The sequence below is a fragment of the Apostichopus japonicus genome, chromosome 16, assembly GCF_037975245.1.
Source record: "Apostichopus japonicus isolate 1M-3 chromosome 16, ASM3797524v1, whole genome shotgun sequence".
NCBI lineage: Eukaryota > Metazoa > Echinodermata > Holothuroidea > Aspidochirotida > Stichopodidae > Apostichopus > Apostichopus japonicus.
The window spans coordinates 1,202,480-1,214,718 of NC_092576.1; the positions used below are offsets into that span (position 1 = coordinate 1,202,480).

Below are 12,239 nucleotides of genomic sequence, written 5' to 3' on the forward strand. Positions count from 1 at the left end.
TGATTCTGGTTCAATTGTCGTCACAATGGCATGTGTGTTACATTGCCTGTCAACACAATAGCTCTAAACGGGGAATCCGGTGGGATCTCAAACTTGGCATGTTGATGTCCCACATTGAGTTCAAGAAGCCTATGTTTTCAGTGAAGGTCAGAGGTCACTTGAAATAGGCAGACTGGTATAGGTAAAAACCTTGTAAATATGATATCTCGAACAAGGGATTTCTATCTTTGTGTGTGAATGCCTGCCCCATGGTGCGGTTTGTCCTAGTAATTATGGTGGATATGGAAGGTCATCTGAGGTCAAAGTCTAAAAAGCTAAAGCTTTCAAACATGGTGTCGTAGAAATGGAATTTTATGTACATCTTATAGTTAGTATGTAAAGGCTTCATATTGAGAAGAATCCTGTTGTTTTTAGGTCAACAATTGTTCAAGTTCATCAGATGATGAAGTCTGAATACTTTTTAAACATGATTTCTCAAAAGGGAAAATTTGAATGTATCTCACATGTAGTATTTGGATGCTCTTTATTCTGAAAATAAACCCTATCAATTTAATGGTAGGACAATGTTCATTTGAGGTCATCAGAGTATGATAACCTCTACCCTGTAAGTAAACAAAATAAATAAAGTCTTATTGTCTTAATCTCAATTGGTACATTTATATGGAGCTCATGCCATTTAATAATAGTGTCTATCTATATAGCTATCGTCATCAGTTTAAAGGTTGTTATTGGCAAAGATTACAATTACTGATCATTGTAACAAAGTTGTCCAAGAGACAGGCTTTATTAAGTGTTGTCATAACTCGTAAAAAAGTAGATATTGGGTCTGTTGGGATCAAGCCAATTCTAGCCAGTTAAAACTTCTTTGATCTTGCCAACTTCAAACTATTACTTAGTAGGACATACTAATAGTAACTATGCCATTGTTTAAACTCCTTCCTTTTTATTGCACAGACAAGAAAGGAGATGCACTGTTGACAGATTTTGGGATAAGCAGGAAGTGGACTGGGACATCAAAAAATGTTACAGCTGCTATGGGAAGTCAGGGATGGTTAGCATCTGAATGTTTTAGTGCAGCTTCAGAACAAAAAGATATACCCTTATTAAAGGCATCAGATATTCAGGTAAACTAAAATCGTCAATTGAAGTTCGTTTCCATGTTGATACACTAGATAGTATGGCTCTTTCAATATTAATGAAAGCTGTTAAGTATTTTGTCCAATCATTGAAAATGAGAGAAACTATTTTACAAACATTTTGAAATTAGGTTGGGTACCAGAGTTGTAGGGAATTTGTAATTTATTAGTAACTACTAACACCAAGTAGGATGTTGAAGTGGCTGCTGCAGCCAGGCTGTGTAGAGCTATATTTTATGCTATGCAGTTTTCACACACTCAGTAAATATCAAACAATAGGCGCTGCTGGTCTAGCAGTTAATCTTTATTTGTTTAATATTTACCCAGTCTTGCTGCAGGGGATTTTTTAGTGCTGACACTGCATTACTGGCCTAGAAGCCAGTTACATTATAGAGCTTAGCGACCACATGTGCACGTGGGAGAGGCTGATAGGCTTGTTATGTAAGCTACAACTTGGTGGCTATCCACTTTGACACTTTTGCTCCTTTTGAGGTCAATATATAATCCTCTTCATTTTGGTTTGCACAAGTTCAGGTAACAGGTAATGTTTAGTCATCGTAACCACTGATGTTGCGTTTACTGGATAAAATAAAGTTTACATAAATGAACTAAAAAATCAATGGATCTGGAGGGCTAAAAACAACATTTTACGAATATTACATAGTTACTTCAATTAATTTGTATGTTTTCACAGTTTATGCAACTACTAAGATTCTTTCTATTTAATGTGCATCACTAGACATTATCCAAATGCAATTTGCCCACAACAAATGAAAAAGAAACATTGATAATGACTGACAAACAAGACAGATTTTACATCATTTATGTCCACAGGTTGCTGGATACCTAGTGTACTACATTTTGTCCAATGGTTTTCATCCATTTGATGCAACAGGCTCTTTGAATGCATTCCAGCTGCAGCAAAACATAACAGCTGGAAAGTTCCAGCTTCTTCATTTGGACAAATTTCCAAAGGAGTGCAAGTCTTTACTTACCAGCATGTTGGATAAGGATGTTAAGAAGCGACCCCGGATAGAAGATTGTCTCCACAAAATGAAAGGTGAAATATTTTAAGAAGTAAACTATGCATTTCCATGATAAACATTAGAAGTGCACAGTTCGCAAAGCATATATATCGTGATACATAGTTGATACACTAAGCGACAGTACAGTAGGATTTATTATATTATTATAACAGACTAGACAGCTCTTTAATATTCAGCCTAACAGTTGCATTCTGAGTTGTTTTTTTGTTTAGATAAAAAACAGAAACAAACAACAAAAGCAACAAATGTTTGTACATTTACTGGACATGTGGAACCTCGAAAATATATCCAATAATGCTATAAGTTTACGGTGATATTACACTCTGTTCAGCACCTCGAAATGTGATTTGGTATAAAATAGGGTGATAGGGTTAGCATTGCCGATCACAAAATATAAGGAGAGAGTGATGGTAACAGTTCCATTCCATTATCAATTTCCAATTAATTTTGGAGATGGCGTTATTGTCAATTACTGTTTCAGCTGATATTTTGCAATAAAATAATAATAAAAATATCAACATCAAGAAATAAAGGAAGGGTAATCTGGCTTGCAAAAACTGCTAGTAAAACTCATCAAAATCAAATCAGGAAAGACATTAGACAAAAATTTCAAAATGGAAAGAATTTGCAGGAAACATCATTTCTATGTGTTTGTTAACTTTCTAATCAGGAGTAGCGAAATGGTTTAACCATGAAGATGTATTAGTTCAATGGAAGCGTATGTAATATCCATTCATCCATCACTGGACACACCCACCTACATACATGCCTGCTCATTTGTCTGTCTATCTATTAACATCCATTTAAAATGTAATTCCTGACAGCTCTTATTGCTTAATCCTAAAGGTGTCCAGAGTTGATGCTCATTTCAAGGGTTCTCTCCTGTTCACCTTGAAGTTATGGGTCAGTTGTCAGTTTAAATGTTATTAATTGTTATATGTTATTTTTTGTCAATTGCAGAAGTGAAGACTTTGCTCATTCAACAATTGAGCGAGGAAGTAAGTATATTTTCAAAATTACTTTGCAACTGTGGTTCAGTTAGTGTAACTTCAGGACAGCATATTACAGTAGTCTTTCCATTCTCAGGTAGTGCATCATTCCCTCTACCGTAGCTATGGATAATTTAGTCCCTAAATGATGCAATCAGTTGACTATTTGCATGGGTGCATTAGAGAACTGATGTCACAAGAAGGACATGTTCTAGAGCATCATGCAATTGCAAGAAATTGGATGAAACTTTTAAAGACAAAGCAACATAAAGCACGTCCATAAATTTGATCCCTGGTACCCGGTTACTAATTCTGTCAGTGCTCCACTTTTGTAGCTGCCCAAGAGTACTACAAAGATCACATGTTGTTGCATTGAAAACGTGAAAGTACGCAATGCGGAGAGATTGCCCAGGCTGTACAGTACAGTGTGCACATGTGAAAGTAAACAAAGTAGTTGGTCAAATATTTCTCCGGCCAGAATAGTAACCAATTTGCACCAAATTTTATGCTTCATCACAAGATAGAAGGGAATATCAGCAAATGATGCAATTACGGGAAAATGCACATGGAATTTTTCCCCTCTATTTCATTACTTTGAATGAAAATGTAACTGAACATGGAGAACAATTTTAGTGATTTTTACTAATTTCCGGACTGGGTACAAATGACATGGACCATTCAGTAATGTTTTTGGTGGATTCCCATCACTAGCATCTATGATATCACACCTGTTTGCTTGAAATGTACACCCAGGTACAAAAGCATGTCAAATTAAAATGTTATCTGGAAATACATAGAATTGGGATATAAATTTCACCAGGATGCTAACAACAGGTCCTATCATAAGTTAACTGTATGCTGTTCTTTTATTGTATCTTATTTCAGTTCTTAACTTCTCTTTCACTTCAACCCTGTAAATGAGCCACTGAGGGTAAAATGTCAAGTACAGAAACGTATGGTCTATAATGTACAAAGATATTAATTCTTAAATGTATCCATATAGCTTAAAATACTCTTTGCAAGTTATAATTTTGTGCCGTGTTCTTAACTGAATCGATTAGCAGATATATGATAACATATGTTTTTTCACTCTCCCATTTAGATACAGCTTTCATTGCCAGGTGTTGAAGTCCTGTGTGGTGAATCGTCTATTGACATGACAAAAGACAGGAACTCTAAACAAACATGGTCTTTTCGTGTGAAGAGTGGAAACAGGGTGAGAATTATAACCTTCGGAATAGTCTTACTCACTTGTTGAAATTTAATGTTTAAATCATTTCACTGAAAGAAAAGCACAAACAACAAAACTAGCATGAATTATGAACCACTTTGCCCTGTTTTCATGCGAACAGTGAATTCATCATGTTTATCCACCTTAGTGAGTACATGGACATCAAATACTACCAAATTGCACTATCTCTACAAAGAGGAAACCAAAAATACCACTATTTAGCACTTTTATCCAATTGTGCTCACAATAACAACTACCCCTATTCAATCTATATGTATATCCATGCATTTTGGAGTGATGCTGAGCTGCCTGCATATACCAAGCATCACCATGTCAGGTGATCAATGTTGCATAAACCAGTCGGGTGCGCATGTGGGAGGGGTATGACTCCACTTTGGCCCCATATCTTTACATTCAGTATCGTAACAATTTGCTATGCAGGCCTAGTCTATCGGCCTGACGCTTACGTCTTAGTGACTAGTCTTAGGCCTATGGAGATCGACTTTGTGAAAATATGGGACAGAACTGTAGTGTAGAGTTCTAGACATTTTATGTGTATTTATTTCCAGAGACTGGGCAATCCCAGGGTATAAAGCATGTACATTGCAGCAAAATAGATGAGCATGCAGTATACCCACATGCACAGTATTGTATTGCATACACGTTGTACTCCAGCTAGCTTGTCATACGTGCATTTGGCCATGAGGTAGAAAGCAAGCGTGGTCGCGGCTGCCAGTGTCTGTAGTGTACGAAGTATACGATACTGTACGTAACCAGTAGTGCATATGCATATTGTGTCTTTACTAATAACAAAACCTGCTTACTGCAAGTTATTGATGCTAAGAGGTGTGCATGCAGCTAAAGTGTAGAATTTTCCCGTCATTACGGACATCGTGATTTATTTCTTACGTTGTTTCTAATATGAATGGAGGGCGATACTGACAAGCTACTATCATTTTTGGGGGGCACATTTTATTTCCAACTTGTCTTTGAAGTGTTTAACATTTCCAGCAAATAAGAGAGTCGTATCGCGGATGACTGAAGCAGGGTATTAGGTTGTCCGACTTGATTTTGGTCCTCTTGAGCGATCTGACGACCGTCTCTGGAAATGATCGAAAAAGATTACAGAAATAATTTTTCACTACCAGAGAATTCCTGTGGCTTCATGATTAATCATGAACAGTGTCGCACACCACATTATATGTCTATAACTCTACACTACAGTTCTATCCAAGATTTGTCAATCTCCATAAGACTAATCACTGAGAGTAAGACCTAAGCCTCAGGCCGATAGACTAGGCCTGCGTAGCCTAAGGATACGGTACTCACCTACAAGGCTAATTCGAAAATTTTTAGTATTATACTTATGTACGGCGCTCCATTTAAAAAAAAAACCAAGTGCTTTCATTCGGAAGACCAAAGCTATCCTTTGGACAACCAAATATGTAGTCAAGGCTGTCCAAAGGACAGCCTTTAAATTTTCTTTAAAACAAGCCTTGTTATTTTTGGGTGCTTTCATTTGGACATTCAAAAGATCCTTTGGACAACCAAATATGAAGGCAAGGTTTTCCAAAACACAACCCTTAACATTTTCTTAAAAATGTGCCCTGCAGCCTTATATTTAGACCTAATATAACAGACCTAATATTTAGTCTCAGAATGCACCATCTCTTTTCTATATACAAACCTTTTCAAGGGGAGGACCGCCAGATCCCACTTTATGGGAGCTGGCTTTGATAGCCCAGGGTCCACCCCTACTGTTTTGAATTATTGATCCACCTCTGGCCCTTCCATAAAGTTAAATGGCCTCACCCTAAAGCAGTCAAGCTGGGGGGGGGGGGGATGGGGATGCACCCATCCCACTCCTTTGAAATTCAGTGTAGTTTTGATACGTGAAAAATAAAGTGAGTTTACAGCAGTACCATTTAGACCCGCCCAGCCTGCAAAATGTGGCAATTAGTCATTTACTGCTTATGGTGAAAACCAACTCCTGCTTCAATGGGACACTGGTTCAGTTATGAGGGGCCAGAAGTTGGTTTTGTACATTATTAGCAATAACCGTGAGGTCATTTGTGGACTAGTTGTGAATGGGGTAATGGATCGTTTCCAAACATAATAGTCATGTGATCCAAGGTTAACAAAGGGCAATTAGGGGTCAAAAACTAGTATTTTTGCTAGTGTTGCGCCGATATCACCAATATCGGTTTTGGCCGATATCCGATATTATCATCCCAATATCGGTCCGATACCGATACGATACCGATATTTTTTAACAGTCAAAATAAACTGGACGCAGTTAATGTGAGCCTTTTTAAATTTATCAGTTTCGTGACAATTTAAATAAAAAAAGTTGTCAGTATTTTGTGTTCGTGGGAAATTGAACAAGGTTTTCCAACACTGCTGAACTGTGAAGTTATACATCATGTTCAAGGTTTTCACAGCCTTTGAGAAAATGAATGGTTAGTTCAGTGTATATATGCTGCACTAATGCTGTGTGTAGGCCAAGGTTCACGAAGGTCATTGGTTATATTCGCGCGCCGTAGACATGTTTTTAGAGGTTACGGAGGGTCAGCTTTCCATGGATATTAATCGAAAATGAATCTGAGTTTAACTGACGCTAAAGAAATGATCGTCTTAGGCAGATTAACAGATCATTGCAAGTATAAAGAAGTAGCACTGCTGTTAAAAAGAAAAGTTCAATATCGGTTTGCTGTTATCGGCAATTAGGCAAAATTTTACCAATACCGATATGCTGCCGATATTGCAAATATCGGCCGATACCGATATTGAAAACGATTATCGTAGCAACACTAATTTTTGCAGTAACTTAAACCAAATGTCCATCAAGGTTGTAATCCAATAGTTGTCCTGCATTTGGGTGAACTTTGACCTCAGGATGACCACCAGTGACCTGTATTAGTTTCTTTCAAGTTGATTATTTGAATTTGTGTGGCCATATTCCAATGTAAATTGTCCATAAGTTGACTCCTCTGCAACCTTTGTGTGTTAAGTTTTTAGAAATCAAGGTTTTGTTTGGTTTTATTAAAATTCTTAGTAAGTACAGTTAGGATGATTATGTGAGTTCTGTAAAAAAGAGACAACACTTGCTCATATCAGACACTTGGTCCTCAACAGGTTCTCAGAAGAACCAATGGTTGACTTGTGATGATTTTGGCAATAACATTGTGTGTTTACATCGGACCACATAATGATTTTAGGAAAGTGCTGCTCCATTGTAAATATTCCGAAAAAGCAAGGAACCATAGTGCCCTTGGGCTCTTGTTAAGTTTATTATGCAGGTTAAAGGTCAATAGAGGTTAAAACTTGTAACCATAAGTGGAGTGTTAGCAGATGTGATATATAAGATAAGATATATAAGATATAAGAATCTTTATTGACCATAAAAGGAATTGGAGTTCACTCCATCTCAGTATAACATACATAAAACAGTCAAAAATACATCAAAACATAAGATTTATAATATATACATTTCTTAAGACAATAAAAATTCATGTACTGGCATATAGTAAAAAACCTTATTTCCTACAAAACTCGTTGGCAAGACTAAGAATGGCCCTTGGCAAGAACGAACGTCTGTATCTTTCTGTCCGGCATCTGATGACAATTGGCCTGCCAGTTCGACTGCTATAATCAACCTGATTTCCTAGAGGATGTTCCGACGACGTAATTGACATAATATTTCTTTTAGTTACCCTGACAAGCAGCTCATCTACTGATCTGAGATCATCAGACCGGCAAACTCGCCTCGCTTTTCTAACAAGTGTATTAATCTTAGCCATGTCTCTAGCGGTCGTATTGCCACCCCATGCAGCCAAGCAGAATGTAATAATGGTCTCGATGGCCGCATTGTAGAACAAAGAAATGAGAGAGGGGTCTAGTCTGAATAAATTGAGCTTCCGTAGAAAGAACATACGTTGATTAGTTTTGGCCAGAACAGTATTCACATGTTCACCCCACTCCAATTATATGAGAGCTATGGGTTCCCTATAACGATTGGAAGGTTGCTATTGTTTTTTTTTCCAATGTCATACGTTTTTGGAGGTTATCAGATGGCAAATTGTTAAAATCTTAGAGGCTCTATATCTGAAGAAATGTAACTTGGAGAGGGTTTATACGTACAAGGTGCATTGTTCTAATATTCGGCAAATGTCCGATTAGTTTTTACACAAGTCAACCTTTGCAGATCTGCTGTGATCCACTTCCTGGAGTGACAGTTTTTGTAGCATTTTTTCAGCCACCCAAACAACCATTTATCAATTTCAGACTCAGTATTTTGGTTGGTTTTCAGCTAACAGTTGGAAGATTTTTTTTTTTTAAGTGAAGTGCTACATTGTCTGCAATAGGAATATCCCTTAAATCGAATACTGGTTCCTATATTATGTCAAGTCACTATAACAGGGATTTTAACTCTTTTATTTTCAGACTTTGCACGAAATATACTTCTGTCATAATGACAGTAGAGAGCTGTTTTTCTTTCCCTCACCTGAGAATCAACCACGTCCCAAGAAGCTCTTTGCTAAAGATTTGAAGACAGATTCAGAGGGGTATCGTTGCTTTGAGGTATATTTCCAGGCCAAGGGAGATACTGGGTTATTTGATGAGCAGGTGATCTTTGAGTTTGGAGAGAAGCCCTTCTTATGTCAGCAGCTTCTGGTTTGGATCAACCGAAAGTCTTCTAAAAGGAAATCTGACCCCATGACCCTCCATAAACAAACAAACAAAAAACACAAAAAGATAAACACAATTACCCAGACAGTGTAATGAAGATAGAAAATAGATCAAATATGAAACTTTTGGGTTGATAGGTTCTGTAACCTTATTCTCCTCTGCTCTGTATTTGCAAGTTACAATTATGACATCAATCTAGGAGGCATCAAATAAATATGGATAATTTAGTTTTATATCATAATTATGTACAGTAATGTAAAATTATGATAAATTTTGAAATTTTATATCTGATGTTGAGATATAATGAAATATTACTGAAATTGCCGACCAAACACAAGCAGCTGGTTTTGAATTTGCAAATAAGGTTAGGGTGTTTATATCATAATTATGTTAATATGATTATCATTTTATATCAGATTTATTTTAATTTAAAATTTTTATAAAATTTAAACAGATGTCAAATGTTTTTTTTTTACTGTTACAAGCAACAGGCAGCTGTTATGTATTCATGATGTGTGCATACATTTGTTTTCAACATTCCCATGAAAGTTTTGAATTATTTGTTTTCTACTTTTTAGCAAATTTAGAAGCACAGCTGATGGCCATGATACTGACAAAAAGTACTTTTAATATCATTAGGTACTAGTTTTCTCAAACAGTCAGTAAGCAAGATTCTGAGTTGTCACTAAAATAGATTTAACAATCATAGAGGGTTGTTCAGATGATTGTTTCTTTGAGTTGATAATTAATGATCGTCTCTGATATTGTAATTTGGATAATTCGCCAACAAGTTTAAAGACTTTTCATTGACATTATTGCAGGGCTGGAAAAGCTTGCGAACCTGCTGAACCAGGTTCGCGGGAAATCCGCAATGCTCGCTGGAAATCCAGCCTGGCTTAAGTAAAAAAAATTGAGAAAAAAAACCTGGCGAAGGATGGGGGAAAAGGTACATCTGTAAGAAACAAAGAGAATTTTTAGTCACATTACCAACGGGAATGATGTGCCCCCAATCCACTCGCAAGGGCAATTTCAATGGCTATTTTCGCACACTTCAGGGTAAACGTGTCACACGGACACCCACGGCCCAGCGCGGGAAGGAGGCTGTAATATTGTCTCTTATTATCTGGGAAATATTTTGAACAATTTATTGCCATTCCACGTTTCTTTTAATTGTTATTGTATGTTCATAAACATTCTCTTTTGTATGAATTTAACGTCAGTTCCGTGTTCTCTCTAAGGTGCGGGATTCCATTCATCTGACTCAGTAATCCCGCAAAGAAAACATTTGTCTGCTGGAAATCCAGCATCGTTTTCTTGCATTCCCGATATGGTTATACTCAATGCACAACTTATTCACTTGACCGTATAGAAATAAAAACTCTGAAAATCATATCAGTAGAGAAATAACCAATTGTGTACCAAAAGTCTGGTGGTAGACCTTTCAAATTTTACAAAAGATTGAGCTAAAAAACTTTCGAAAATTCACACAAAACTGGCATAGCATGCTAAATGCAACAAATGTCAAATAGACAAGGTGTTAAGCGGGGGAAAAGAAAGTATTTTCTAGAATTTTCCAAAACTACGAAAAATAATATCCTACCATAGTTAGGTGTATAGCAAATAGGCTAACCACCTCGGGGGTTACGGATCTCACATAAACTACAAAAACACAACTAATTGCATTTTGCGGAGTTTAAGTTTTATACAGGAACATGGAAACAAAATTCAGTATTTACTTAGTCATGCCAAGTGGTCTAAAACATGTGATTTCAAGGTTAACTTTCATCAATATTGCCGTAGCTGGCATGGACTTTGCCTCGTGTTTTCATGGGGGATAGACAGTTTCGTTCATGAGGAGGAGTCAGTTGTTAGACAGGGGATGAGCCCACAGTTGTTTGGCTAGGGTTAAGCACTGCAATTATAATATACGTATAGTGCACGATATTCATTGTTGGGCAGTATAGAAACGGAGCTTTGCAGAACGATGTTTGTTTACTAATATATATTATATATATTGTGGTAAGTTAAACTTTTTAAAAATTGTAAGACATATGAAATCTCTTTTAATTTTATAACATTTAAGCTACTCTTACTTTTCATTTTACATTTTTTTTATCAGTTTCGTGACAATGTAACTTAAATTATTTGTCAGTATTTTGCATCTGCAACTGGGATTTTTTATCGCCAGACACGCAAATATATAATACTTGGACCCCACGCCATTATGCTCGCACGCTATGTGTGCTCGGTGTGTTCACTGCACGAGCACCGGTGGGAAATCGGCAGTTGTTTGAACTTTGAAGTGCGTTCGCGGGAAATTAAACAAGGTTTTCCAACACTGCATTATTGCTTAACTCCTCAAAGCAAATACACACTCCCTTCAGGAGGAACTAAAATACATACATATATACACACACACACTTCTACAATGTCTAGTTCACCAGGTAGCAATTATGCACAGTATATCGCTCTCTTGGTGACTGACATTCTGGTCTACCACCCTCCTCCTCAGTGTAATGTAGTAAAGATAAAGTAGTATACCGCCACCTTTCTGCTATTAACTATATAGACAGAATTGGACAATAACGGACAGTTTAAAGATTAGAATATAGTACGTGGAGCATGATAACACACGTCTCTTGTTTGATCTCTGCATCTTTGTTCATTCTTTATTAGTACCCTTACCTAACACCGAAGGATATCACACTCAGTATACCTAGAACAAATATTTGAGAATATTTGAATGCACATTTATCTGAAATATGTATCTTTATCTGACATTTATTCTTAACTATAGCCACTTTGAAGAAATAAAATATTATCAAGTATTGTGAAATTTTTATTTAATAATATTTTTTAATTTTTTATGACAATTTATCTGAAATATGAATCTTGATCTGACGTTTATTCTTAACTATAGCCACTTTGAAGAAATAAAATATTATCAAGTAGTGTGAAATTTTGATTTAATAATAGTTTTTTATTTTTATGACAATTCCATTAAATAATTTAAGTGCCTTTTAAAAGAACATGCCTTTCTCCCTGATAATGGATTTACCCCCCCCCCCCCAAAAAAATAGTACTTATAATTGGTAAGGTACCAACTCTAAGATAGCAGAGACGGGCTAGTATGACTTGAATCAATTGT

General features: G+C 36.4%; 1 protein-coding gene across 23 annotated transcripts in view; it reads left to right on the plus strand.

Moving 5' to 3' along the window:
* The window catches only part of LOC139983324 (uncharacterized), a 160,919-nt gene extending 148,992 nt beyond the window's left edge, over positions 1-11,927 (plus strand). For 20 of the 23 annotated variants that reach the window (XM_071996793.1, XM_071996792.1, XM_071996797.1 and 17 more), the window contains 4 exons: positions 1,971-2,196; positions 3,143-3,180; positions 4,274-4,387; positions 8,846-11,927. In XM_071996793.1, coding sequence (XP_071852894.1) covers positions 1,971-2,196; positions 3,143-3,180; positions 4,274-4,387; positions 8,846-9,184 — 717 coding nt within the window. In that variant the 3' untranslated portion in view covers positions 9,185-11,927. Of the gene's footprint in view, positions 1-954; positions 1,125-1,970; positions 2,197-3,142; positions 3,181-4,273; positions 4,388-8,845 lie in introns of all 23 variants that reach the window. The other 3 variants (XM_071996811.1, XM_071996801.1, XR_011798607.1) reach the window with 2 other exon arrangements.
* Positions 11,928-12,239: the final 312 nt, after the last annotated feature.